The 27,900-nt window shown below is 40.2% G+C and overlaps 4 protein-coding genes and 1 pseudogene across 5 annotated transcripts in view; all 5 read left to right on the forward strand.

Annotated features, from left to right (window-relative positions):
• Positions 1-9,904, forward strand: part of LOC115685511 (rust resistance kinase Lr10-like) — a 70,239-nt gene extending 60,335 nt beyond the window's left edge. The window contains exons 2-4 of one of the 2 annotated variants that reach the window (XM_056315191.1): positions 7,187-7,650; positions 8,444-8,512; positions 8,638-9,904. In XM_056315191.1, coding sequence (XP_056171166.1) covers positions 7,187-7,650; positions 8,444-8,512; positions 8,638-9,800 — 1,696 coding nt within the window. In that variant the 3' untranslated portion in view covers positions 9,801-9,904. Of the gene's footprint in view, positions 1-6,712; positions 7,651-8,443; positions 8,513-8,637 lie in introns of those variants that run through there. The other variant, XM_056315190.1, reaches the window with a different exon arrangement.
• A 5,829-nt stretch (positions 9,905-15,733) lies between these two features.
• LOC115685578 (senescence-specific cysteine protease SAG39-like) lies at positions 15,734-16,922 on the forward strand. The gene is made up of 2 exons (XM_030610654.2): positions 15,734-16,166; positions 16,333-16,922. Exons 1-2 carry the CDS (start codon positions 15,734-15,736, stop codon positions 16,920-16,922), a joined length of 1,023 nt encoding a protein of 340 aa, XP_030466514.1.
• Positions 16,923-19,738: 2,816 nt separating this feature from the next.
• On the forward strand, positions 19,739-20,931 carry LOC115685577 (senescence-specific cysteine protease SAG39-like). The gene is made up of 2 exons (XM_030610653.2): positions 19,739-20,174; positions 20,342-20,931. Exons 1-2 carry the CDS (start codon positions 19,742-19,744, stop codon positions 20,929-20,931), a joined length of 1,023 nt encoding a protein of 340 aa, XP_030466513.1. The 5' UTR covers positions 19,739-19,741.
• A 1,835-nt stretch (positions 20,932-22,766) lies between these two features.
• On the forward strand, positions 22,767-24,177 carry LOC115685516 (senescence-specific cysteine protease SAG39-like). Its single transcript, XM_030610593.2, has 2 exons — positions 22,767-23,276; positions 23,441-24,177. Exons 1-2 carry the CDS (start codon positions 22,844-22,846, stop codon positions 24,028-24,030), a joined length of 1,023 nt encoding a protein of 340 aa, XP_030466453.1. The 5' UTR covers positions 22,767-22,843; the 3' UTR covers positions 24,031-24,177.
• A 2,158-nt stretch (positions 24,178-26,335) lies between these two features.
• Positions 26,336-27,686, forward strand: LOC115685519 (senescence-specific cysteine protease SAG39-like; annotated as a pseudogene).
• Positions 27,687-27,900: the final 214 nt, after the last annotated feature.

Consider the following 27,900-nt stretch of genomic DNA (forward strand, 5'->3'; position numbering starts at 1 on the left):
ACGCCTCCTCCGCCACCGCCACCGCCGCCGCCCGAGTCACCACCTCCTCCGACACCTCCACCACCCAAGCCTCCACCACCTCCAGGCTCACCTCAACTCCTCCTTCATCGCCACCTCCTCTAACACCACCACCACCACCGCTTGACTCACCTCCGACACCTGCACCCCCACCTCCAATGCCTCTTCTAACACCACCACCACCACCGCCTGACTCACCTCCGAGACCTCCACCACCTCCACCCCCACCTCCAACGCCTCTTCCACCCACGCCACCTCCACCAAGATCTCCTCCACTACCGTCCCCTCCACTGCCCCAGTCACCACCTCCTCCGACACCTCCACCACCAACGCCTCTATTGATATTTTTATAATTAATTTAAAAAAAATTGGGAATAGAAATTTTTAGAGTCATACCAAACGCATTTTTGTTCTTTTTCTATTCTAGGAATATAAATTTTGTGCGGTTACCAAACACGTTCTTTTGCTCAGAAACTCATCTAAGGAATAGAAATAGAAAAAATTATTTCTGAACAGAAATTGTTCTCGCGAACAGAATCGTTACCAAACGGATCTTAAATTGCTACTTTCCGATGGGCCAAATGTGGAATGTTTTGTCTAAATATAACCAGCATTTTCGTGGAAAATTTTTGGCACGACCTTTTCAAGCCCAAATCCTGGGCCCAACTGGTACGACCATTGTCAGAAACAAGGATTGACTCGTGGGACTGATCTAAGATCTAATCCCACACTTCCATTGAAAAAAAAAAAAAGGGGGAAAGAAAAGCAGTTCATTTTGGATTCTTGGCCTTTATCGAATTTTTCATTCATTGTAATTCTGATCAAATTAGGCCCGACCCGTTGAACAAAATGGAAAGGGCCTACACAGCCCCTTAACCGAGCCAACGGAGAAAATCTTTCGCATGACATTTCCATATTGTACGACAACAGGTTAACAGTGTTTGGATTGGCATTTTATCTACGTCTTAATTATTCTACATCTTGCTACCTGCCTTTTTGTTTTTTGGTTATTCAAATCGAAAGTATCTTAAACATCCACATCATAAAAATGCAAAAAAGTTACAAAAAAAATTATAAATCTATTGTACAGATGTCAATTCAATCATAAACCTTTCAATTTAGTCAATTTAGTCCTAAACATTTTGACAATTTGTCAATTAAGTCGTTCCGGCCCAATTTTGGCCGGAAATCGCTGACGTGGACGTCGTTTGTTCTACGCGGCACAGCTAGTGCTGATGTGAACAATTTTTACAATTTTTATTTTTTATTAGCTATTTATTTAATTTTTTTCCAATTGTGGCCAACAAGGGTCGCAGCCTTTGCCCCGATTTGGTGAGAGCCTTCGCGTCCTCGCTTGCAACTGGCAAGGCCATGATGGCCTTGCCGTCGCCCATACTAAGCAAGGCCTTCGCGGCCTGAAGAGAGCCACAACTCTTGCCTAGGGACACAATGCAAAAAAATAAAAAAAATAAAAAAAACTATACAAATAATAAAAAATTATAAAAATTGTCTACGTCAGCACCGGCTGTGCCATATAGGATGGCCGGTGTCCACGTCAGCGATTTCTAGCCAAAATATGCCGAAATGACTCAATTAGCAAATTGTCAAAAGGTTTAGGACTTAATTGGCCAAATTGAAATGTTTATACTCAAATTGGCATCCACACAATATGTTTATGAGTTTTTTGGTATCTTTCCCTAAAAATGCTGATTTGTAGATTCACATACAATTTTTTCCATAAATTTTTAAAGTTCGAATAATATTTTAGTTTGTGATAGTAGTAAATAATACCATAAACTAAATAAATGCACAACCATTCGGGGGTATCTAAGTATCAATCATAAATGTTGTTTACATAAATTGAGCAAACCAATAGTCAGATACAATAAATTAAGCAAAACCGGAAAGAAATCGGGACTCATACAGGTTTATTCATGCACAAAATGGACGGATGTCCATGCATGCTCTTGATTGGGAGACAACTAGTTGGCCATGCAAGATGTGATCATCCATGCATCTATATTTCCTCATGGCCAAAGAGAGGACTTCTGTTACCGAGAGAAAACAGGAAAAAAGAGAGATGAAGAAGAGAGATTGATCCTGAAGGGGAAACCATGAATGAATGACAAGATAAAGTTAAATCCCGATGGTTCATGTTGTAAGTCGTTCACACCTTCTCTAGTGCTTTAGGATATCATATCTTATATTCCATATGTGAACAGGATCATATACGTTAATGTGCACTTATCGCGTTTGCCACATTACATGAGTAAGGTAATTAAACGGCATCGTATGTATGGTAATGATATATTTACACAGTAAGAACTAAGTACCACATGTATTTCAGTTTTACGCCGTCAATGCCACCTTTTGAACTTTGTTGGGACAAAGTGCTGAATGGTGAGAGCCACCTGTTGAACATGTATGGGCCAACTCTTGAATCCTACTTGTGCGCCCATCTGTACATATCGGTAGGATTAGTTACATGATATGCATCATCTAATAGCATCTGCGTGATTTTCTTTTATTAGTATGGTAAATTACTTGCTCAGTAGGTGATGTGTTTACTCATTATTAAGGCAAACTCACCAACAATGTGTGTAGGGTTGCTTAGTGAGATTGAGATCCTTAAATAGGAGTGTGCAGCGAAAGCTGATTGGGTTTTGAAGCGATACAGTAAGTGATAAATACGGCGAAAACTAAAATTGATGAATGATATTTTATGAATATTTATTAGGTCGAGCCTCGCTCACTTGAGGTTATGAATAGGTAAGCCATAAGCAGTACTTTTTACTTTTTTTTTCTTGGATAAATGCACTTAAAGTCTTAAAACACATCACGAAAGGGTATTAAGTAGTAAAACTTTAAAAAAGTGTAATCAAATGTTCAAATTTGTCCAATTAATAAAGTTGAGTTCTCCTGAGTTTTGTTCATTTTCAGTGACGGAAAATACTAACAGAATTATTTTTATTTATCTCTAGTATATGTTATGCCTCCTTTTGCAATAGTGAAGATCCCAATCTATGGGTAAAGAGGGTGGCGCCAGGGATGAGAAAGGGGGCAGTACCAGCCCCCAACTTTGCCTGCAACCCTCGTCAGGGAACGGGCGAGGGCCAGTGGCCGTCACTGCGAGCAAGTGATAGGTTTCTTAGTACTGGTTCCTTCAGCAGCGTTCCCGCAGAAACTCTTTCTCCCCGAACACTCAACAAGATCCATAATACAGTCAATCCCTGACATACATCTCATTGCCATTTCCAGCAAGTAGATGTACGCCAGAGAAAATGCGTGAATCGCAATGAAAGGAACCATCTCTTCACAGACGCCACTAACTGGTCTTCGAAAGGTCTTCAATTCCATAAGCGAGTGGCATTCTCATGATACGTGGAGCTTGGTTGGGGGAAGGGGAAATGTATCTTGCTTTGCTTGGATTGCATCAGAGGGGAGTCCATGGATTTGGAACGCGATCCTGTGACCACCGCTAATGAGACCCAAACCCAATCAGCTTAACCTGCCGATCGCATAAAACGAATTGGACAGACTAGAAAATTGTTCGGTGAATTGGAGAAGCAGTATGGCCAACCTAAACACGAACCGTGAAGGGAAACTGATCTACAGGTGGTCTTGAGTTCCGATAGCTTATCACTTGTGAATATCGTCCGGGGCCAGCCCCAGGCCCATGGGAATTGTAGGCTATCTTGGAGGAGTGCAAAGAAATGCTAGCTCCGTTCAATCCTGTTCAGCTAGTCTATAGCCCAAGCGAATCAAACCAAGTGGCAGACTGGATAGCTAAGTCTCATCGCAAGAAAGTCCTACCCCATGACTGGCTCGTAGAACCACTTTTACCTTTATGGGATCTTTTATGTTCAGAAATTCATAAGTTATGTTATCCTTTGTTGGTTAATGAATGAAACGTCTAGCTTTTCGACCAAATAAAAGAAACATGGCCAAACTAAGAGAACATAAGGCCTCACCAGTCGTTGCCATCAAGCGAGGGTTGATTGGCCCTCGCGACCACCCTACTAGGGTCGGCCAACCCTCGCCCTGATCTGGCCAAAGGCTTGTAGGCCCTAGCCTACTCGCGGTGATGACAAGCAGCCTTGGCCTGTGGTTGAGTGAGAGTCTTCATCAAGGCTCCCAACCATCTCTCTCTCAGGTTCTCTTTTCCTTATTTGCCTTCATTTTTGGCCTTTTTCTTTTCCTTTTCCTAGATATTCTTTTTCCTTTTTAAATTTTGGTTTTTTTTATGATGTGGCACCCATGTCTCCTTAATGCATAAAAAATATGTAATGTCATCATTTTTCATCACCGAAATTTGATGCAACTTTCGGAAGTTGCCAATCACACAAATTTGATAATTTTTAGACCTTTTATACTTTTAAAAGTTTTAGAATTTGATTGCACTTATAAGCAAATAGAAAAAGCCTGATAATCATTCTTTTGATCGAAACAAAGCCATTCCTCTTGTGTATTAGTAAATTAAATTTGTACGATTAACAAAACAAAAGATTAACGAAATCTCCCCATCACGCAGCACCAGTGAGACTTTTCTCGGTATACAATGTTGATTGCTTTTTTGTTTTTTGGTCGAAGATGTTGACCGCATGTTACCTAGGGGAAAAATAGGAGAGAGTCACAGTGAAAAGTGGGCCTCACCATGGACACGTGGCGATGAATGAATGGGCTGCCGGGTGGCCGACATGAAGAGACAGGTCTATGCAATATTTTATCGATTTCTAATGAGAATTTCCTTCAAACGGGAAATGCATGTGTCAAACGTCAATAAATATCTCCCTTAGTAAGTCGCGAAGTTGCTGAGGCTTTTCAAAAAAAAAAAAAAACCTGCTTTGAAAATAAACATTTGTAAATCAAATTTTCTATACACATAATTTCAGTCATATATTTAAATTTTTATGTGTATTTCAATACTTGACACATATATTTTACAAAGTATTATTGTAATAGGCTATAACATTCCTTCAACCCCAATTGAAGAAAACTTCCTCCAATCATGCTTCAGTAGGGTGATTATAATTGTAGACATCATCCACTTTCAATTTAAATTGAGGTTATGACCATGTCTGTGTTAGAATATTTGAATAGTAAATCATGCTTTCACCTATCAGTTTAAGTTTTTGAATTGGACTTTCTAACATAAATAGAAGTAGAAAATCCTAAGTTCAAATCTTTTCAGCCCATAATTTATTTTTTTATTCCACTATATCTTTCCATGTTTAAGGCTTAGGCCAAAGTCTAGCCTACACGTGAAAGAAAGTGTTATAATATTTAAATATAATATCACGCCTTAATTTATTAGTTTAAGCTTTTGGATTAGACTTTTTGACCGGCTAAAACTCGCCAATTAGAAGGGTGGTGAGAGGAAAATATTGCCCTTGTAATTGCTCTTGAAATACGAAATCTTACTTGACACTCGCAGGGACTTTTATTGTATAATCGACCAATAGCAATTTGTATATGATATTGATGAATGTAATCTATAGTCCTTTCATCTGAAAAACATATTTCAGATGTCTGGTGCTTTAGGATGCGAATGGTAACCATTCTGCTCAAGAATTTGATTTCTGAAGGAGAAATCTGTTTGGTAAAACATGACTAATTCTGCTCCAGAAATTGATTTCTGGAACAGAAATCTGTTTTGATTTGTTGATTTTTTTTGCACCTAAAAAAATTTAAATTTTACTCAAAGTGGGTGGCCACATGTATTATAAGCCATTCTGTAAAGTTTTGAAATTTTTGATTTTTTTTAATTTTTTTTTGGCACCTAAAAATATTTAAATTTCACTCAAAGTGGATGGCCACAGGTATTCTGAGCCATTTTGTGAAGTTTTGAATTTTTTTATTTTTTTATTTTTTTGGGCACCTCAAAAAATTTAAATTTTACTCAAAGTGGGTGGCTACAGATATTCTAAGCCATTCTGTGAAGTTTTGAAATTTTTTATTTATTTTTTAATTTTTTGGGCACCTCAAAAAAATTAAATTTCACTCAAAGTGGGTGGCCACAGGTATTTTAAGCCATTTTGTGAAGTTTTGAAATTTTTTATTTTTTTATTATTTTTCTTTTTTTGGGCACCTAAAAAAATTAAAATTTCACTCAAAGTAGGTGGCCACAGGTATTTTAAGCCATTTTGTGAAGTTTTGAAATTTTTGATTTTTTTTGGGCACCTCAAAAAATTTAAATTTCACTCAAAGTGGGTGGCCACATGTGTTTTAAGCTATTCTGTGAAGTTTTGAAATTTTTGATTTTTGATTTTATTTTTAAAAAAAAAATTCACCAAATTTCATATTTTCCCGAAATCTGACTTTTTTTTATTTTCTGGAAATTTTTATGAATTTTTCTAGAATTTTTCAATTTTTATGCATTTTCTGAAAAAAAAATTTGTGAGAAAATAGAGACAATGCATTCCGGAATCAAGAAGCTACAAAAACTAGCTTCTTTTTTTTGGCCCAAAACACATTCTGGAAGCAAAAACTCATTCTGAAACCAAAAAAAGAATGTATTTTTACCAAACGCGTTTTTGCTCCAGAATGCAAAAATTCCTCCGGAATGCATTCCGGAAATTTTTTAACAAACGCATTTCTGTTCCGGAATGCATTCCGGAGCAGAAATTTTGCTCCAGAATGGATTCCATTCGCGCCCTTAGCTAGCCACTGTCTGTCCACTGTGTTGGAATGTGCTGGGAAGCTCCACTTTCTGGACTTTGGACGGCTTTGGGTCATTGCTTGACTTGGGCTTTTCCAAAGACGACTCCAACTCTCCAACTTTCATCAGGATACGTCTCTCTAAATGCATCCCTTTTTCTATGGAGCCTCTCCACCCAATAACCAAAGCCAAACAAAAATCTCTCCGTTGCACAAATTGTCTCAACGTCAGGTACCAAATGGAGCCTTTCCTATTGCTCGTTCTTCTCGTAATACAAGCTGGGATTAGTTGCCATGCCCACAACAATCACCTGTGTGCCCCTTCGGCATGCGGCAAGGTCCGTAACTTAAGCTATCCCTTTCGATTGAAGGGCCAGTCGAAAGGTTGCGGTGACTTGAGGTTCGAGCTAGCATATGAAGATAACCGCACGTTACTATCTTTGTGCGATGGCCGATATCGTGTGCAAAGGATAAACCCCCCCAGCAATTATGGGGGTTTAATTACTGGTTATATGGAAGTGGTCGATGTCGGGCTGCAAAAGAGCAACTGTTCCTCCCTTCCTCTCCACCAGTTAATGCCCTCTAATTTCAGTGTTGAAGAAGATGAACGGTATTCCATACGCGATGGAACCAGGGTGACCTTTGTGTCTTGCTCAAAGCAAGTGAGATCTCCTTTGTATATCGACACCCAACCATGTATAACTGTAAACGGTTCATACGCTGTCATCAATGCGATGGCATCGGATATTGAGGAGTTTTGCACCATAACCATGTCGATACTTGCAGCAGAATATTTACAGGAGAAAAGAGCAGCATTGTCCAGGCAGAATCGTACGATCTCCTACAACTACATACACAATGCGATGGCCGACGGGTTTAATCTCTCCTACTGGGTGTGGCCGCAGAGCAAAACATTTCACTTTTGCTTCTTAGCCTTTCAATGCCGAGGGCAAAACCGCAAATCAGTCTACTACTGTAAGTATGCCTTTCCATCAAAGTACTTTAGCCGATTAATATGCTAATATTTGGCTCTCGCTATAGCTCTTGTGCATCAATCGATGGACTGTGATTGACTACTACGAAAATCAAAGTAACAGCTGCAAGTGAAGTTTGTAAAACTCCTGACCATCTTGATTGTGTTAGCAAAACCCAATGAAACGAATTAGCCCTCGAGGGGATAAAGATGACGCGCAAACAACTGGTTCACTATGAAATACAATCGTCGTTCTCCGAGGGAATTTGATGATAGCAATCATGTCGGGTAAATTTTTATCCCTGTTCACAAAATGATGGATGAAATTTGAAATATAGCAAGCACTAAAATGAAGTTTGTGCTAAGTTCACATTGGACATCTCAAAATTATATAAAACATAAAAAAAATTTGTCTGCAGTTCCTTCTAAGAGTTTTTATATTAGCTCAAAGCACCTCATCTTTTCAACTGCTAACTTTTCTTCTATATCAAGAGTTTCACAAATTGGGGAATGAAAAGTGAGTGGTGTCCTTCCTTTCAGAGGCCAGGCTATGTTAATCCTACCTTAGAAGTTAATCATATATAGGCACAACATATACGTAGTTTTTCACATTGAGACAGGAGATTTGTTGAATATATACAACTGTTAATTGTAGTAAATGTAAAATTAGTTACTTATCACTTATTACCCTTAATAAATCTTTGCTTCGAATATTCTTAATTTGTACCTAATTTTTTAGTTGATTAGAATGCTAATACTGATTATATGTCTTCATTAATATCTTTCTTTTTGTAGACAATTCTTCTTGGGGTAGGGCGCTAAAGGATGCAATGAATATAGTTCATATTGCCGGCTTTGTCCTCGGTATGCATGATTCTTTTTTACTCTCATCTACCAAACACTCGCGCATTATATGTGAAGAAAACACTCTTTATAACAAATAAAATAGGATATGCTTTACCCTGAACTTAAGGCAATTTTCTACACAGCTCACTTCCTAGCAGCAAAATTCATATTCGGAGGTCCATGTGTGTTGATACTTTTAATCAATAAGTGGATGAAAAGGCACCAAGCAATGGATGCAAACATTGAAGAATTTCTACGAGCCCACAACAACTTTTTGCCCATCAAGTACTCTTACTCAGATATCAAAAAGATCACAAAAAATTTCAAGCACAAGTTAGGTGAAGGGGGATATGGTTCTGTGTACAAAGGAATGCTTAGAAGTGGCAATGAAGTTGCGGTTAAGATTTTGAACAAACCAAAGTCTAACGGCCAAGATTTTATCAACGAAGTGGCCACAATTGGAAGGATCCACCACGTTAATGTGGTGCAACTAGTTGGTTTTTGCTTTGATTACTCCAAACAAGCTCTTGTCTATGATTTCATGCCGAATGGATCTCTGGATAAGCACATTTTCTTTAAGGCTGGTGATAATTCTCTTGATTATAAGAAAATGTATGAGATCTCTCTTGGCATAGCTTGGGGGATAGAGTATCTACATCGGGGATGTGATATGCAAATTCTACATTTTGACATCAAGCCTCACAATATTCTCCTAGACCTGAGTTTCACTCCAAAAATTTCTGACTTTGGACTTGCAAGACTTTATCCCGCTGATCATAGCGTAGTATCCTTAACTGCAGCAAGAGGAACATTAGGATATATGGCGCCTGAGCTATTCTATAAGGACATTGGTGGTGTTTCTCATAAAGCTGATGTTTATAGTTTTGGGATGATGTTGATGGAAATGGCCGGTAGAAGGAGAAATGTAAATACAAATGCAGAGGATTCCAGTCAAATTTATTTTCCTTTGTGGGTTTATGATCAACTCGGCAAAGAAAAGGAGGTTGAAATCATAGATGAGATAGAAGAGGAAAGAGAGACAACAAGGAAGATGATAATTGTTGCTCTTTGGTGTATACAATTGAGCCCTAATGATCGACCGTCAATGAGCCGGGTCCTTAATATGCTAGAAGGAGAGATCGAAAACCTACAACTTCCCCCGAAGCCACTTTTGTATCCGATTGAGATGCCGATTGCTGATGTGGAGACTGGGATTGAACCTGAATCTTCTCCAAGTGTTCCAACAATTTCTAGTAGTTACCGGTATGAGCACAATAACAAGAGTGCGGAATCTTGTTTTGTGTGATGTTTTCCATATTGTAGAAATTGAAATCAAAATAAAAGTAGTACTATACTTGTACTTGATTTTAGTGATATAATCCTTGTGGCTATTTATTGGTACCCACTTTTTCCAAATGTGTTTATCTATTTATTTAAGTTTTTGGATGAGGTTTTCTTTATGAAAATTTTTGTCCTTTTGAGTCTATGTGTCGATCCCACCAGCGATTCTAAAAGCTCGCACGTTAAATAATTGAGAATACATGGCAAACATGTTTCAAAATAGAGTTACAAGTGCTCAAGATGAAGGAATGCGCGTGGAGAGAAATCAACTTGAGCATGGAAGTGAAGACAACCATGGAATTATAGAGGGCAAGTTGGACTTAGCCCAAAACTAGAGATCGTGATAGTGGATTTGAATGGGAAAAATATATTAACTATTAGTTATACTATTTATACTTAAACTAGTTTACAATATTAGTGTTTAAGTTATTAAGATGCTTATTGATAGAGAAAAATGATGAGTAAAACACGAGGCCATACAAGATTAAAACCGAATATTTGACACATGAGATAAATTAGACTCCGAAAATAAATAGGGAGAGTGATATCAAGAACAAATAGAAATGTTTAGGGTGGAAACTAGTTCTAGTGAAGATGATGGTTTTGACTTTCAATATCAGATGGTCACTTCACTTGATGCAAAGAAATAATGACACAAAATTGTTTCTTGAGTCTCGGGTGAACAAAGTTTATTATCATCAATATTAGTATTTTGATCCAATTTAGGGCACGGTAGTTCATTTTTACGGTATCAAAGCTGATTCCTAAATATAATTAATTTGCCAAAAAAGTCAAAGAAATCCCAGACAAGTTTCGTTCCTAATTAGTTTGAAAGCTATCCATGAAGAAATCCACCACTTGTTATGTTAGCTTCAATGCGTGTACTACAATCTCTGCATAATTTCTACTGATGGATACTTTGGTGGGTCTACACAATTTATTTTTCTTGACCTGACTTTGTGTTTATTGGTTGAGTTGGTCATTTCAATGACAGATGACCCAACTGATGTTTTCGATCATCATCAGACCAAACAATCTCCTTTGAAATGCCAAGTGTTTACTAGCCATCTAGTGGACAGATTCGGAAGCAACTGCAAGAATTCTAGTCACCCACAAGAATAACAGCTAGTGTCTAATGACTTTCGACTCCGCCTTGTTGGACCAGCAATTCCCCGAAGACCGCTGGCTAATGAGAAGTCGAGTTTCCATCAGTTCACAGAAACACTTCTGCAATAATTCCAGGACGTAATCCAACGAAAGTCTCGGCCACTTGAAGAAATCGCCACACACTAACTCATCAACTACGGCACTCAATTCAGAGGCTGAACTTCCCCTAAAACTAATTCTATATTCGATAGATAGAGATGTCAGTTGATGATGTTGAGACTAAGATAGAATTCCAAACATTTTCATTCTTTTCAACTGTTCCAACAACTTTTAGTAATTACCGGTATGAGCACGATAACAAAATTGCGGGATCTTGTTCAGTGTGATTTTTTTCCCTCTTGTAGAAATTAATGCAAAATAGAAGTAGTAAAATCACTTGTACTTGATTTGATTTGAGTGGTATAACCCTGCTGGCTATCCATTGGCACCCCCTTTCATCCAATATGTGTGTTTTCGATGAGATTTTCTTTAAGAAAGTTTTGGTACTTCTAATATCAATTATTAGGGCGTGATTCATACTTTCCATCGATAGAAAGGTATGGGGTTTCCGCTCACCAATAAACAAGCGGGATCCGGGGACTGCCCCAGCAGGGGTCGCAAAGGGCAATGCCCTTGAACCACCAAAAGACTTTTATAGTTTAAACCCGTATTTTATTAGTAGTTTGAGCTTCGACCTATAAATAGCTACTGAGTGGCCTAGGGCTTTCTCGACCCCTAAGGTCTGTATATAGTATCTTTCTCTTATAATTGAGAGTTGTAACAGAGAAGTAAGAGGTGCTAATTTTAGTGAAATCCATGTAGCCATAGTTTAAGGATGAACCAAGATAAAACATTGTGTCTCGATTTTTCTTTCTTTCATTTAATCTCTATTTTGTTGTGTTTATGCGCCTAATCCTAATATCAATGTCAATTTTCATCCTCCACCGTCCTAAAAGCTCGCAGTTCAAAGAATTGAGAATACTTGGCGGACATGTTTCCAAATAGAGTTACAAATGCTCCAGATGGGGGAATGTGCCTGCAGAAAAACTTAAGCATGGAAGTGAAGACTACTGACCACCGGCTAAAGGTCAAACGATGTGCATATTGATATAGTGGGAAGAAGAACTTGACGAAGGCACGACCCCATTCAACTCGTCTCGAGTTTAATCTTTTTATTTCCTTCACATTTCTCTTCCATTCAACTCATGTATCTCGTGTGATTCCAATTTCAATGTACTTGAATTTTCCTCGCAATATTTTTACTTTTTGGATTTTACGTGGATATCCACTCCATCAAATCCCCACTTCATGCATTGTGCGGGCAAGGTGTGAACCGCGGATCGCTCTCTTTCATATGAAGTTTGGATTGTCTCGACAAATATATAGATTTTTCGTCAAATGGTACTATTATTGTAAGATCTCCATCATTCATATGTACAATTCTTGGTTAAGGCAAGTTCTTCGCCATAATGTTTGCATTGAGCAATGAGTCTATCTCCTCTCTCATAAATTAGTTTAACCACCACGACAACCGACATAGACAAACTCAAATTCACACAGATTTTAAGAACAAGATAGAAGGTGATCGTCTTCAATAATTCAATGATCCTCTCCACTCAACAGATCCCAAATTTGCACATCATATCAAAGCATAAAATATGATTTACAATTGCAAAAGCTCAGTCCTCACTATTGTCCCCTCCGCATGAGCTTCCCTACTAAGCAAACATTCCACCAAACAATGTTGATAAGGCACGCGCTGTCCACTTCACTCAGAGATCCGCAGACGGAGAAGTCGTTCATCGAGGCCAAGAGGATTTAATTTTTGCATGACGGCACTCCTTCGTGAGAAAGTCTAGCTCGCCGAAATTTAGTTAGCCTGGTCCAGGCATATGTAAACTTTTTGCTATGGGTGGGCTCGGGCAACGCCGGCCCGGCCGGCTTGGCCCATCCAAGATTCATTTTTACCCACTCGAAAATGTTGAGTTTAAGGTAGGGGTGTGTAAAACGGATCGCCCAAATCGGAAACCGCCCGGACCGGACCGGATCGGCTAGTTTGGTCCGATTCACGGAAGTGTCGGTCCGGTTCCCGGTTCATAAAAGTGGAACCGGTGTCCAGGCGGTCCAGTTCCCGGTTCCAAAGGGCACCGGACCAAACCAGACTGACCGAACTGGACCGACTACATATATTTTATTCTTTTTTATTTCTTCAAAAAATTAGTAAAATGTGAATTAAACCCTAAGTGAAGTACGCTTTTTGGTTCGTCTTTTCAATTTGAGGATTATTACTAATATTTGATCATTCATGGTTCCAAAATAATCATTATAACTCGATGATTGGCGCATTTATTTTATTGTTTTTGATCCGCAATTTATAAATCTGCCTTTTAATTTTTGTTTATCATAGAAGATATATGAGCACATAGTTAGGATTCTTTTACTAAGATCTTTTTCAAAAAAAAGTAATGGGGAACATGAAGAGATGGCATTAAGTAGTGGGAAAAAAAAGTGACCTATTCCATAGGACCGGACCGGTGGTGCAGTCCGGTCCCCGATTCTAGGACAACCAGTTCGGTCATTGGGAACCAGGAACTGGAATCGATTACCCATAGTTTAAGGTCATAGAATGAATAGTCTATCCCTATCTTGTTATTGTAAGAGGATTTGATTTGTTTTCCCCTTCTTCTGACATTAAGACAGCAAAGGCCGAAACAACACTTCTGCACGAGAAAGACGGAGCCCAAGTTTCTGGTCAGGCTAGCTATTTTGTTCCCTAGGAATAACTATTTCATTCTTGATCTATTCTTGATGAAACGGTCATTCCTTTTGTTTCGTTGAAAGATTGATGAAAATAGCTAGTCCTCGAGGAAGTTCAAGAACTAGGCATTTTATGCAACTAATGAAATTCCTGGGGAGTCATGCATTTGTATATTGACAAAACCATTCACTATTTTTCGAAGATCGATCTGTCCCTTGGATGAATATAGCCAAGAGAAACCGTGAATCAAAATAGAAGAGCTTACCCTGCTCATAAGTAAGTATTTCATATCAAACATCTTTCTTCGTATTACCCAGATAATATGTAGGAGCATAAATTGAACTATTCTAGAGTTACAAAGATAGTTGTTAGGTCATTGGCAACACTACGTAATATTCCTCCTAAAGCAGCTGACGAAGCTTCATTCCTCAGCCAGACAATTTCATCAAATTAGGGCCTGAGCCGGTGAACAAAGGCACGAATCATAATCATTATATTTCTCTATCTTTCTATTTTTCTATTCCCGAGAACAAATTTTGAAACAAAAATCCATTTGGCAATACAATCTTATTTTTTTACTTTCGGGATAAATTTTTAGCCCATAAATAGGTTTGGAACAGATTGAGAAGTGGTTTTTTTTTTACTTTTCTCTTTCTTGAATAGAAACAGAAATAACAACTCTTTTTTATTGCTTGCCCTCGCTACCTGCCGCCCCCCCCACCGCCGCCCTCTCTCCAACTGTTTGCGGCCATTCGCCCGCCACCGCCCACCAGCTGCCCACCGCCTGCCCGCCCGCCCGCCCGTCACTTCTTAGGGCCGGGAAAGAGAATAATTATTATTCGCGCCTCAAGTGGAAGGCCCTTTAACTGAGCCAACGGAGGAAATCTTTCACGTGACCATTATGTTATATGATATCATGTCAACCTTCTTCGAATTGACTTTCACGTTTTATTTTTTAAATAATCTAAATCTCGTTACAAGCACGCTTTTTTTTTTAAATCCAAAATACCTCAAACATCCACAACCTATAAAAGTTGGTTTGTAGATTGGCGTACAATTTCATCCATAATTTTTTAAAGTTCCAATAATATATTAAGGACTAATACCACAAAATATCACAAACTGGTATACATGTGCCATATTTACCCAAAACTAATTTTTGTGTCACAAAAAATTCCAAATTGGTAAACCGGTACCACATTTACCCAAAACTAATTTTTGTGTGATAGAAAATCTCAAATTATATATTGCTCCAATGTCACATTTATCCCAAACTAATTTTTACGTCACAAAAATTAGATATTTAGTAGATTTCGAAAATTGAGGGAGCTCTTAGGGAAAAATTAGCTGATTTTAGCATATTGTCCAATCTAAGGCAAAATTATCCGATTTTAGCATATTTCCAGAGATTTTGGTTACTTGGAATTTTTTGCTACAAAAAAATTAGTTTTGAGTAAATGTGACACTGCAGTAACAGTTTGGGATTTTCTGTGATACAAAAATTAGTTTTAGGTAAACGTAGCAGGAATGTATCAATTTGAGTTTTTTGTTACACGAAAATTAAGTTGGGATAGATGTGGTTCGGGTATATCAGTTTGGTTCATCATCTTCCCAGAGCATTTACGACAAGGAAACCGAACACATCTGGCGAACTAAGATGCTACAGCCAAAGCACATAGTCCAATATATCAGTCCAATGAAACAGGAACAAAGGAACTTCAATGAATCTCGTGAACCAGTCCATCTCAGAACACTCCCCCCGGCACGTAGATGATTACTGCTTCTCTTAATCTGGAAAGGAAATTTTTTTAAAAATTTGATGTACCTATCAGCATAGATGATCCGGCAAGTCGATAAATCCACAACCAAATTCGTCGCCACTCCGAAACTTCAGGACTATAAATTCCAGGGCTAATTTTAGGAGAGTGTGTGTCATCCATTGATCACTTTAACCCTTCATTGTTCTTTAAACATTTGCATCTGCTAGTGAAGTCATGGGATCCTTCAGAAACCAACATTGCATCCTGGTGACATTGATCTTCCTTTTGGGAGCCTGGGCTCATCAAGCTGCGGGTCGCACCCTCCAGCAAGAAGATCCCATGTACGAGATGCACGAGCAGTGGATGGCCCGTTACGGGCGTGAGTATAAGAACATGGGGGAGAGGCAAAGCCGTTTCGAGATATTCAAGGTGAACGTGCGACGGATTGAGTCGTTCAATCAGGCAGGTGACAAGTCTTACCAGCTTGGCATCAATCAGTTTGCGGACCTCACGAACGAAGAATTCAAGGCGAGGAACCGATTCAAGTCTCACATGTGCTCCACCGAGGCCGCTTCTTTCAAGTACGAAAACGTCACCGCGGTGCCTTCCAGCATGGATTGGAGAAAGAAAGGAGCCGTGACACCGGTTAAGAACCAAGGCCAATGTGGTAAGTTGATGAAATTTAGTTCATGAATGAGCATTATTTGCCTTCACTAATCTATTCGACATTCTTTGACCCAATATGTTGTTAAAACCCCTAATCTTCTTATAGTTTCTTCTCCAAGAATGTTGTTGTTCTGATTTGATTGTCCTGTTCCATTGCAAAATTGTAGGATGCTGTTGGGCTTTCTCAGCCGTCGCGGCTGTGGAAGGAATCAATGAAATAACCTCGGGTAAGTTGATCTCTCTTTCCGAGCAAGAGTTGGTCGACTGCGACGTCGGTGGCCAGGACCAAGGATGCGAAGGCGGCTGGATGGATAGCGCGTTCCAGTTCGTCGAGAAGCACGGCCTCACGACCGAGACGAACTATCCCTACGTGGGCGCGGATGGCAAATGCAATGTCAAATCTGAATCGAACCGCGCCGTGACCATAAAGGGCTATCAAGACGTTCCCGCCAACAGCGAGGAGGCATTGCTAAAGGCAGTTGCCATGCAGCCGGTTTCCGTGGCCATCGACGCCGGAGGATTCGAGTTCCAGTTCTACTCTGGCGGCGTGTTCACCGGAGATTGCGGGACCGATTTGGACCACGGAGTTACCGCCGTCGGATACGGGGCAAGCGACGATGGCACCAAATTTTGGCTGGTGAAGAACTCGTGGGGAGAGGAATGGGGAGAGGAAGGATACATAATGATGCAGAGAGATGTCAGCGCTAAGGAAGGCCTCTGCGGCATAGCCATGAAGGCCTCTTATCCTACTGCATAACTATGGATGAAGTCCCTATATGATGTGAATAATTTTCTACTCTGTGTTTACCGCATACTGTCATCGTGTGATGTAAATTAAGTTATATCTAAACGTTGAGTGATTGGAATGTAATATTGGAATTTCCTATTTGAAAATATATACTTGGTACAAGAAGTATGGAACCAAATCAAATATGACGCTGTGCTCAACGTCTTTTTCTTTTTAATAACACGATGTATCTTAACCTTTTCGCCCGTTAATGTTTTGTTTCGGTTGCTCTTTCTTGTGAAGTCTTGCACTTTTCTTGAGTTCAAATAAATTATAGGTTGATAATCTGTCTACAGGACCCGTTGTCCCTACTAGTGTCGGACTATTAAATCTGCAAACCAAGGTTGCTCACTTAGCTCTCCTATACACACACACACATATATTTATATGGTTCCAACTTGTACTTCTGCTTATCAATTTCATGATATACCATTTATACAATTTCCAACACATAACCTTAAATTGGGGTTAATTCCAAAAAAAAGTACTAACTTTAGGTCGATGGACAATTCTGATCCGAACTTTTTTTTGTCCCGTAAAAAAGCACCAACTTTAAGTCGAAGGACAATTCTGGCCCGAACTTTTTTTTGTCCCGTAAAAAAGCACAAACTTTAAGTCGAGTGACAATTCTTGCCCCAACTTTTTTTTGTCTCGTAAAAAAGCACCAATTTTCACTTAAATCTCAAATCTGGCTCCCATTGTCTTAGAACCATTGATTATTTAACTTGACTATTCCACCTTAGCAATAAATCCACGTGGCTTGCTGACTGGATTTAAAGCAATATTTATTGTCTTATTCTCTAAGCCACAGCTTGAAGAATAACGGTAAAACTATTCGTTTCCTTCACTTCACTGGTAAATAAAAAATATCTCCAGATTGAATCTCTCTGGCCAGATGTAATCTGAAGCTGACCACTGCCTGTCAACAGACGACATGGATGAGATTCGCCAAGCTCACCATCATAACCTTTTTTTCTCAAACAAGGGTAACTTCAGACAGAAAGTCAATGGGAGGTCAGATTTGGGATCAGGGTAAAAGTTGGTGATCTTTTATGAGATAAAAAAAATTTGGGGCTAGAATTGTCACTCGACCTAAAGTTGGTGTTTTTTTACGAGACAAAAAAAAGTTCAGGCCAGAATTGCCCCTCGACCTAAAATTTGTGCTTTTTTATGGGACAAAAAAAATTTGTGCCAGAATTATCCCTTGACCTAAAGTTTGTGCTTTTTTTTGGAATTAGGCCCCTTAAATTGTGATAACATCCTAGATCTTCCCGAAGCATGATCTCTCTCTATTAAGGCTCCATTTATTTTGCGAAAAATGAATGATTGGGAAAATATATATATTTTTAAATGATCATTTGTATCGCTTGAAATAATTAGTCAATGGAAAAAAATTTAATTATCGACAATAATTTACGTCTAAATATTTTCGTGAACGATCAAAATATTTTAATTTCGTTAATTTTTACGAGTGACGCAAGCGATTCAGAAAAAAAAATGTTTCATAAATTTCATTTTTCTCGAAATAAGCGCACCCTAAATTCAGTTCTTCACTCGATCGCGATCAAGGTTTTCTTTTCGCTTACACATATGCAACTTCTTTTCGGTCAATTTAGTGCAAGATGAATAATTTATTTGGATTTTGTTTTAAAGTTTGTGGGGGGTTGGGCTTGCCACAGGCTAGGCCGTCGCCAATGCTGTACTTCCAGGTCAGCGAGCAAGCCGTCCCCGTCCATGTTGTTCTGCTCTCATTCCTACTCATAATTAGTGGATTTACATAATTATAACATTCGTTGATTAATTATTCTATAAGTATTGCTAATATATGAAGAGAGATATGCAATACCAATTCTATACTTTGTGTTTTTTCCTCCACATTTCGTTAACAGATCAACTTAGGTGAATTCGCGATAAAATTTAAGTTACCAGTCGATGGATCTCGATTCTTAATTAGCTATTAAGTATATTCAAGTGGCTATGCTCATATAATACATTAGAATTATTTATACAATTATACCTTTTTCGATTTATTATCTTTTTACAAAGGTAAAAAAAAACACTAATGTTAACTCTCATAAACAAGTACACCGGAAGTATTTTTTTTTTTTTATTTACTCACGGGTCTCATGTGCGAGATTAGTCTGATGTCGAACTTGGAGCTTTTAGAGGAAATAAACAACCTCATGAATTTGCCAATAACGTAGATTTTCTTTTCTTCTTCACAAACGGTGAAAATCTTAATCTAGACGATGATGTCAAAAAATCGATGCATTCGTTTAAGATTTACTTATCGTATATGCATCTAAATTTGGCTCGACGAAATAAAAGTCTTCAAATTCAAATGCAGTACAAGGAGGATAATCTATAGTTTATCCAAATTAAGTCCCAGTTTACCCATCTTGTCCAAGCATTTACAACAAGGAAACTGAACACATCTGTCCGAAACTCTTGCTCTATCATGATTCATGCTACAGCCAAAGCAGAAATCAGTCCAGTGAAACAGAAAGAGAGGAACTTCAATAAATTTCATGGACCGGTCCATCTCAAATCACTCTCTCCGGCACGTAGATGATTACTGCTTCTCCTAATCTGGGAAGGGTTTATTTATTTTTTTATGAACAGCATGGATTATCCGGCAAGTCGAAGAATCCACAACCAAGTTCATCGCTCATGCCGAAACTTCAGGACTATATATTTGAGGACTAATCTTAGGAGTCTGTGTGCCCACTCATCCATTGATCACTTTAACTCTTCATTGCTCTTGAACATTTGCATCTGCTAGTGAAGTCATGGGATGCTTCAGAAACCAATATTGGCTTCTACTGACATTGATCTTCCTTTTGGGAGCTTGGGCTCATCAAGCTGTGGGTCGCACCCCCCAGCGAGAAGATCCCATGTACCAGATGCATGAGCTGTGGATGGCGCGATACGGGCGTGTGTACAAGGACATGGACGAGAGGCAAAGCCGTTTCGAGATATTCAAGGCAAACATACTACGCATCGTGTCGTTCAATCGGGCGGGCGACAAGCCTTACAAGCTTGGCATCAATCAGTTTGCCGACCTCACGAACGAGGAGTTCAAGGCGAGGAACCGATTCAAGTCGCACATGTGCTCCACCGAGGCTGCTTCTTTCAAGTATGGAAATGTCACTGCGGTGCCTTCTAGCATGGATTGGAGAAAGAAAGGAGCTGTGACGCCTGTTAAAAACCAAGGCCAATGTGGTAAGTTGATGGAATTTGGTTCACGAATGAGCATTATTTGCCTTCTCTAATGTATTCGACATTCTTTGACCCAATACGTTGTTAAAACCCCTAATCTTCTTGTAGTTTCTTCTCCAAGATTGTTGTTGTTCTGATTTGATTGTCCTGTTTCCAATGCAAAAATGTAGGATGTTGTTGGGCTTTCTCAGCCGTGGCGGCTGTGGAAGGAATTAATGAAATAACCTCGGGTAAGTTGATCTCTCTCTCCGAGCAAGAGTTGGTCGACTGCGACATCGGTGGCCAGGACCAAGGATGTGAAGGTGGCTGGATGGATAGCGCGTTCCAGTTCATCGAGAAACACGGCCTAACAACCGAGACAAACTATCCCTACGTGGGCACGGATGGCAAATGCAATGTCAAATCGGAATCGAACCGTGCTGTGATCATCAAGGGCTATGAAGACGTTCCCGCCAACAGCGAGGAGGCATTGCTAAAGGCAGTTGCCAATCAGCCGGTTTCTGTGGCCATCGATGCCGGAGGATTCGAGTTCCAATTCTACTCTAGCGGCGTGTTCACTGGAGCTTGTGGGACCGATTTGGACCACGGCGTTACTGCGGTTGGATATGGGACCAGCGATGATGGCACCAAATTTTGGCTGGTGAAGAACTCGTGGGGCGAGGAGTGGGGCGAGCAAGGATACATAATGATGCAGAGAGATGTCAGCGCTAAGGAAGGCCTCTGCGGCATAGCCATGAAGGCCTCTTATCCTACTGCATAAGTATGAATGAAGTCTCTGTATGATGTAAAGATATTCTACCTTGTGTGTTTACTACATTCTGTCATCTTGTGAAGTAACTTGAGTACATGCAAATAATGTGTGATTGGATTGTAATATCCAAATATTCTATTTCGTATCTCTACTGTTCAAGAATTATGGAACCAAATTGAACTTGGCACAGCTAAGTATATGCTTAACGCCCTTTTTCTCTCTATATCACGAATTGTCATGACCTTTCGCCCGTCAATAATTTATTTATGCTGCTCTCACCTCAAAGGCTCGTGCTCTCGTGAAGTCGTGCACTTTCTGGGCGGCTTCGAATAAATGATAGCTTGATAATCTGTCGACAGGAGCCATTGTCCTTACTAGTGTTAGGTTATTAAATGTACAAACCAAGGTTATAGAAAGCGCATTCAGCAATAGTTCCAACTTAAACTTCCGCTTATCAATTTCAGGAGTTCCCCTTTACACAATGGCCAACACAGAAACTTAAAATAGACAAGTTCACTGTAGGTCTTCACATGATGTAATATCTCTCTCCGTTGTGATCAAGGCTCTCTTTCTATCTACACATATGCGACTTCTTTTCATCCAGTTTGAATGCAGTCAGCAAGTAAAGAGCGACCCCAGCGAAATCGCCTGTCGCGGATGGTACTTAACGACGGTTTTTCCTGCCTTAGAGACGGGCTTGACCGTCCCTCTCTTGAGGACAAATTTAAGGTGTTACGATTTTGCCTGTTTATTGTGTTTTTACGTCTTATTAGACTCTTTCGTAATACTTTATCACATTAAGTTGTTCAATTCTTTCGTGTAGGTGCAAATCATACTTTTTACGATTTGTGGCATGCATTTAACAAAATATACCCAATATTTATGATGTAATAAAAACTACTTGTCGACTTTGAAAGAAAAAACCAAGGGAATTGGATGGGGTGAGGATGTTTCGTCTCCGGTGTAGGGTTCGACTCTCACGCTTTACAAAAAGGAGGAGCAAAAGCTTGAGAGAGAAAGAGAGGACAATTAGAGTAGAAATTACCAAAAAATAACTTTGAAAGAAAAAATAACTTCCATGGATGCGGTAGTTTACAAATTGTCCATGTCAACACTGGCTGTGCCACGTAGAATGGCCAACATCCATGACAGCTATTTCCAGCCCAAATTGATCGGAAGAACTACATTGGCAAATCGTCAAAATGTATAAGACTAAATTAGCCAAATTAAAAATTTTATGATTTAATTGGCATCCGTATAATGAATTTATGACTCTTACGGTAATCATCCCTTTGACTATGTATGCTGCAATTTCATCCTACAAATCGACTATAGCCGCACAAAGGGCTATATTTGGGTACATGTGGAAATAGTTTTTTCCCTCGACATTATATTGAAATAATTTCAATAAAATTTTTTTGGACCAAGCGGAGGTGGAGAAGCAAAAGACTCAAGTGGTTCAATCCTCCATTCCGCCGTTTTAAATGCTCACATGCACGCCCATGCAACTCCAATGTGAAAGGTCATCTGTAGTTTGTAGTTTGTACTGACCAAATTTGCCAGCACGCTACGAGTTTGGCCAAGAACGAACGATAAGAACACGTTACAACCTAAGCAGATTGTCCTATATGTCAGCCCACGAACAGAAACTTGGAGCTTCCAGGACATTAATCTCACGAGCCAAGTCTATCTCAGAACATTCTAATCTGGCACGCAAATGGAAACTAATTCATGTCCAATCGGATGTGCCCATCAGGACAGATTATCAGGCAAGTTGATGAATCCCACCACCTGAATTCTTCGTACGGTCCAAGACATAAGGACTATAAATCTGAGGTGCGAATCTGGGATTCTGTGTGCTCACAAACTTATTTGACTTTGCTCTTCTTCATCTCTCACTCCTAACACTGCTCGTGAAGCCATGGCATCGTCGAGAAACCGATATTGCGTCCTAGTGACTATGATCTTCCTTTTGGGAGCTTGGGCTTGCCAAGCCGCGGGGCGGACCCTCCAGCAAGACGATCCCGTGTACGAGATGCATGAGCAATGGATGGCCCGTTACGGGCGTGTGTACAAGGACATGGGAGAGAGGCAAAGCCGTTTCGAGATATTCAAGTCGAACGTGCAATGGATCGAGTCATTCAATAGGGAAAGTAGCAAGCCTTACAAGCTCGGTGTCAATCAGTTTGCCGACCTCACGAATGAAGAGCTCAAGGTGAGGAACCGATTCAAGTCGCACATGTGCTCCACCGAGGCCGCTTCTTTCAAGTACGAAAACGTCACCACGGTGCCTCCTAGCATGGATTGGAGAAAGAAAGGAGCCGTGACGCCTGTAAAGAACCAAGGCCAATGTGGTAAGTTGGTGGAATTAAATTCATGAACGAACAATAGTTTCCTTCATTTATCTATCGATTCTATATCACATTCTTTAAGTCAATATGTTGTTCAAATTGCCTATTATTCTTATAGCAGCTCCAACAATAGTCTTGTCCTAACTTGATTGTACAATCAAATGTAGGATGTTGTTGGGCTTTTTCAGCCGTGGCAGCAGTGGAAGGAATCCATGAAATAACCACAGGTAAGTTGATTTCTCTTTCCGAGCAAGAGTTGGTCGACTGCGACGTCGGTGGCCAGGACCAAGGATGCGAAGGCGGCTGGATGAATAGCGCGTTCCAATTCGTGGAGAAGCACGGCCTCACTACGGAGGCGAACTACCCCTACACGGGCAAGGACAGCAAGTGCGATGCCAAAGGGGAATCGAACCGTACCGTGATCATAAAGGGACACGAGGACGTTCCTGCCAACAGCGAGGAGGCGTTGCTGAAAGCCGTCGCCAACCAGCCGGTCTCCGTGGCCATCGAAGCCTCAGGATCCGAGTTCCAGTTCTACTCCGGCGGCGTGTTCAACGGATTCTGCGGGCTCGTATTGGACCACGGTGTCACCGTCGTCGGATACGGGACCAGCGACGACGGTACCAAGTATTGGCTGGTGAAGAACTCGTGGGGCAAGGAGTGGGGCGAGGAAGGGTACATAAGGATACAGAGAGATGTTGGCGGCAAGGAAGGCCTCTGCGGCATAGCAATGATGCCATCTTATCCTACTGCATGAGTCTGAATTCACTAATATTAGAGATGAACTCATGTGATGTAAAGACACGAGATTTCCCACTTTCTATGTTTATTGGGTACTGCTGTGCCTCGCTGCTTGTAAATTTCGCCTGCATGGTGATTATATAGAGCAATACTATGAAATTTCCTAATTGAAGATGTCTAATTGTTCGAGAAATCTAGAACCAAATTCAACTAAGCACCTGAGCTTAGTATTTTCATACCATATCGTACTTGGGTCTCTGTGTGTGTGTTTGTATCAGTGTCTGTGCAACATTTCTATTGTCCCCTACCCTCAAAATACCGATTTTTTCCGTGCTGATTTTATTTCAGCAAGTGTTGGTAAGTACTTAAAAAAAAAAACTGTGCGATAGAAAATGATCGGCAAGTTGTTGTTCCGGGTAACTGGGTAACTTATTAATACTTTAATGAAATTAAAAAAATTATAATTTATAAATTACCAATTTTGTACTGACTGATCAACTTTATTTATATCCGAATTTATTAACTTCTCAACCTAAAATATATTAATTATTTCGCACCACGCCAATTCTATGATATAGGACTCTCTGACATAAGTCATACGGGTATCACAATAATACCATATTAAATATTTATTAGGAGCACTACTGTGTACCATCGCTAGTGTTGGTGATGGTTCTTCCAATTTATATGACGGTTTCGCCCGTCGCTACACATTTAGTAGTGTATCCTCCTCTTTTTAAGATTAAAATTATGACTTTATAATAAATCCACTTTATTGTGTTTTATGTCTTACTAGACTCTTTCATCCATATTTCCTTATGATTAGTTTTGTTCAATTCATTGATATACAAGCGCATCATACTCTTCCGCAATTTTTGGCTTGCAATTTGACAGAATAAAAAGAACCATCACAATCTCAACGGAATAGCAAGACCTTCCAACTTTTGTGCGATAAAATCGCAACTCCGTATGAACGGTGGCGCGAAGAATTAACTACGTCTATATCGTTGTTGACACCAAAATAAGAATCGGCATAGACGCTGAGTCGGCTTTAATGCCGAATCTGGTGTATAATGGGAATCGGCTATCTTCTGAAATACGTTTGGATAAAATTCGGAAACATGCTGGGAAGCAAGCATAAATGGCATCATATCCCGAATTCGGTAGTTGATGAAGATCGGGATACTTACCGAAACATGGAAAGTCATAGTTCGGGAGTAAAAAAAAAAAAAGCGTTAAAGCATTTATGCCTCGGGAAGTTGGCTTTTTCCCGAAATTCGGGAAGTTTATACTTCGGGAATATACCGAAATCATAGAAAATCGGTAAAGATGAATCACGGCTCAGCCACGTAAATCATGATAGCAGGAAGTTATGAGCGAAAAGCGAACATAGTGAGCACGAGCATATTGTGGGGAGTTACTTGCCCAAATTTGAAGTCATCCCAGCGGTTGAGATCAAGTTTTGATGGACAATAAAACTGGAAAAACGTGATTAGAAAAGGCAGTTATTGGAAGCGCCAAAATTCAAAGTTTGAAAACATGGAAGTAACCGACGAGCAGTTACAAGATATGAGGAGATACAAATACTTAGAAGAAAGAAAGAGGGGAGGATGGACAACAAGGCAAAAACACTCAAGCTTATCTGCACTTTAGTTTCCTCTGAATCTTTACTTCCTGCATTTACAACTTCCTGCAACTCTAGTTAACTTTCAAGTCCTTTACAGCTTTCATAGGAGTATTGTAATGTAGCTTGGAACTTTGTTGATCTCAGATCCATTTTCAATCCATTCGAATTATATCTATTCCATATAACCTTGTGCACACTTTGTTTCCTTCTTTGCCACGACTCTCCTAGAAATCAAGTCACAGAACCTATCTTAATAAAAATCGAAAATCAAAGTTTCGGTGAAAGATATTCCTCGTCGTAAAACGAGCGAACAATCGTGAAAAACTTTAACGCTTTGCAAGTACATTATAGCCGCGCAAATCGCAACATCTCAGTATCACACGTTCAATTTATTAGAAAGTCATCCTGAGTTCATACTGATCAAAACTTAGTCTTCTCAAAAGTCATCGTTTGCTTCGTTTGATGCGAGAAATTATTGCAGTGATTGAACATGCTACGAATTGGCCAAAAAAGACAGTAAAAACGTGTTGAAATCGAAGCGCATAGACCAATTTACCAGCCCCTCGCGCAGGAACAAAGGAGCCTCCATGACATGAATCTCACAAGCTAAGTCTGTATCAGGACATTCTCTCTGGCACGTTGATGATTGATCACTGCTTCTCTTGATTAAAGCTGATTCATCTGACTAATTTCGATGTACCCTTCAGGACAGATTATCAGGCAAGTCGATGAATCCACCTCCAAATTCGTTGTACGATCCAAAACATTAGGACTATAAATTTGAGGTGCAGCCTAGAGTTCTGTGTGCTCACAAAACTTATTTACTTGCTGTTCTTCAACGCCCCTGACTTTGCTAGCGAAGTCACGGGATCGTTTAGAAACCGATGTTGCATTCTAGTGCCTTTGATCTTGCTTCTGGGAGCTTGGGCTCCACAAGCCACGGGTCGCGCCCTCCAGCAAGAGGATCCCATCTACGAGATGGACGGGGGCAGTGGATGGCCCGTTACGGGCGTGTGTACAAGGATGCGGAAGAGAGGCAGAGCCGTTTCAAGATATTCCAGGCGAATGTACAAGGCATCGAGTCGTTCAATCGGGCAAACAACAAGCCTTACAAGCTCGGCGTCAATCAGTTCGCCGACCTTACCAACGAAGAATTCAAGGCGAGGACCCGATTCAAGTCGCACATGTGCTCCACCGAGGCAGCTTCTTTCAAGTACGAAAACGTCACCGTGGTGCCTTCTAGCATGGATTGGAGAAAGAAAGGAGCTGTGACGCCGGTTAAGAACCAAGGCCAATGCGGTAAGTTGATGGAGATTAGTTCATGACTGAGCATTATTTGCCTTCATTAATCTATTCGACATTCTTAGAGCCAAGATGTTGTTAAAACTCCTAATGTTGTCATGGTATCTTCTCCAAGAATGTTTGTTGTTCTGATTTGATTGTCCTGTTTACGTTGCAAAATTGTAGGATGTTGTTGGGCTTTTTCAGCCGTGGCGGCTGTGGAAGGAATCAATGAAATAACCACGGGTTAGTTGATTTCTCTCTCCGAGCAAGAGTTGGTCGACTGCGACGTCGGTGGCCAGGACCAGGGATGCGAAGGCGGCTGGATGGATAGCACGTTCCAATTCATCGAGAAGCACGGCCTCACGACCGAGACGAACTATCCCTACAAGGGCACGGATGGCAAGTGCAATGTCAAGTCGGAATCAAACCGTGCCGTGGTTATAAAGGGCTATGAAGACGTTCCCACCAACAGCGAGGGGGCATTGCTAAAGGCAGTTGCTAATCAGCCGGTCTCCGTGGCCATCGACGCAGGAGGATTCGAGTTCCAATTCTACTCTAGCGGCGTGTTCACCGGCACTTGTGGGACCGACTTGGACCACGGCGTTACCGCCGTCGGATACGGGACTAGCGATGATGGCACCAAATTTTGGCTGGTGAAGAATTCGTGGGGCGAGGAAGGATACATAAGGATGCGGAGAGACGTCAGCACTAAGGAAGGCCTCTGTGGCATCGCGATGAAGGCCTCTTATCCTACCGCATAGATTTGAACGATGCCATATAGCTGCATGCAATGTAAAAAATGGTAAAGGTTTTCAGTTCAGGGCCTTGTCTTATACCTATGTTTGACATGATAGAAAGTCTCATTAGGGACGTCGATCGATGTCGCAAGAAATCAATTAAGTTCCTGGGAACGGTCGGTAAGAAGAGAATCATCTCCTACCAATTTTGAGGAGTCTGCCTAATTACTCAGCCATC

Source organism: Syzygium oleosum, unplaced genomic scaffold, assembly GCF_021117445.2.
Source record: "Syzygium oleosum isolate NSW1041296 unplaced genomic scaffold, Sole_v2.1 Sole_v2.10, whole genome shotgun sequence".
Classification (NCBI taxonomy): Eukaryota; Viridiplantae; Streptophyta; class Magnoliopsida; order Myrtales; family Myrtaceae; genus Syzygium; species Syzygium oleosum.

What these genes read in the sequence shown, in the direction of transcription:
- LOC115685516 (XM_030610593.2), top strand. Translation starts at nt 22,844, where the DNA reads ATGGCATCGTCGAGAAACCGATATTGCGTCCTAGTGACTATGATCTTC. An exon ending in AAAGAACCAAGGCCAATGTG is followed by an intron (nt 23,277 to 23,440) that starts GTAAGTTGGTGG and finishes AATCAAATGTAG; the next exon opens with GATGTTGTTGGGCTTTTTCA.
- LOC115685577 (XM_030610653.2), top strand. Translation starts at nt 19,742, where the DNA reads ATGGGATGCTTCAGAAACCAATATTGGCTTCTACTGACATTGATCTTC. An exon ending in TAAAAACCAAGGCCAATGTG is followed by an intron (nt 20,175 to 20,341) that starts GTAAGTTGATGG and finishes GCAAAAATGTAG; the next exon opens with GATGTTGTTGGGCTTTCTCA.
- LOC115685578 (XM_030610654.2), top strand. Translation starts at nt 15,734, where the DNA reads ATGGGATCCTTCAGAAACCAACATTGCATCCTGGTGACATTGATCTTC. An exon ending in TAAGAACCAAGGCCAATGTG is followed by an intron (nt 16,167 to 16,332) that starts GTAAGTTGATGA and finishes GCAAAATTGTAG; the next exon opens with GATGCTGTTGGGCTTTCTCA.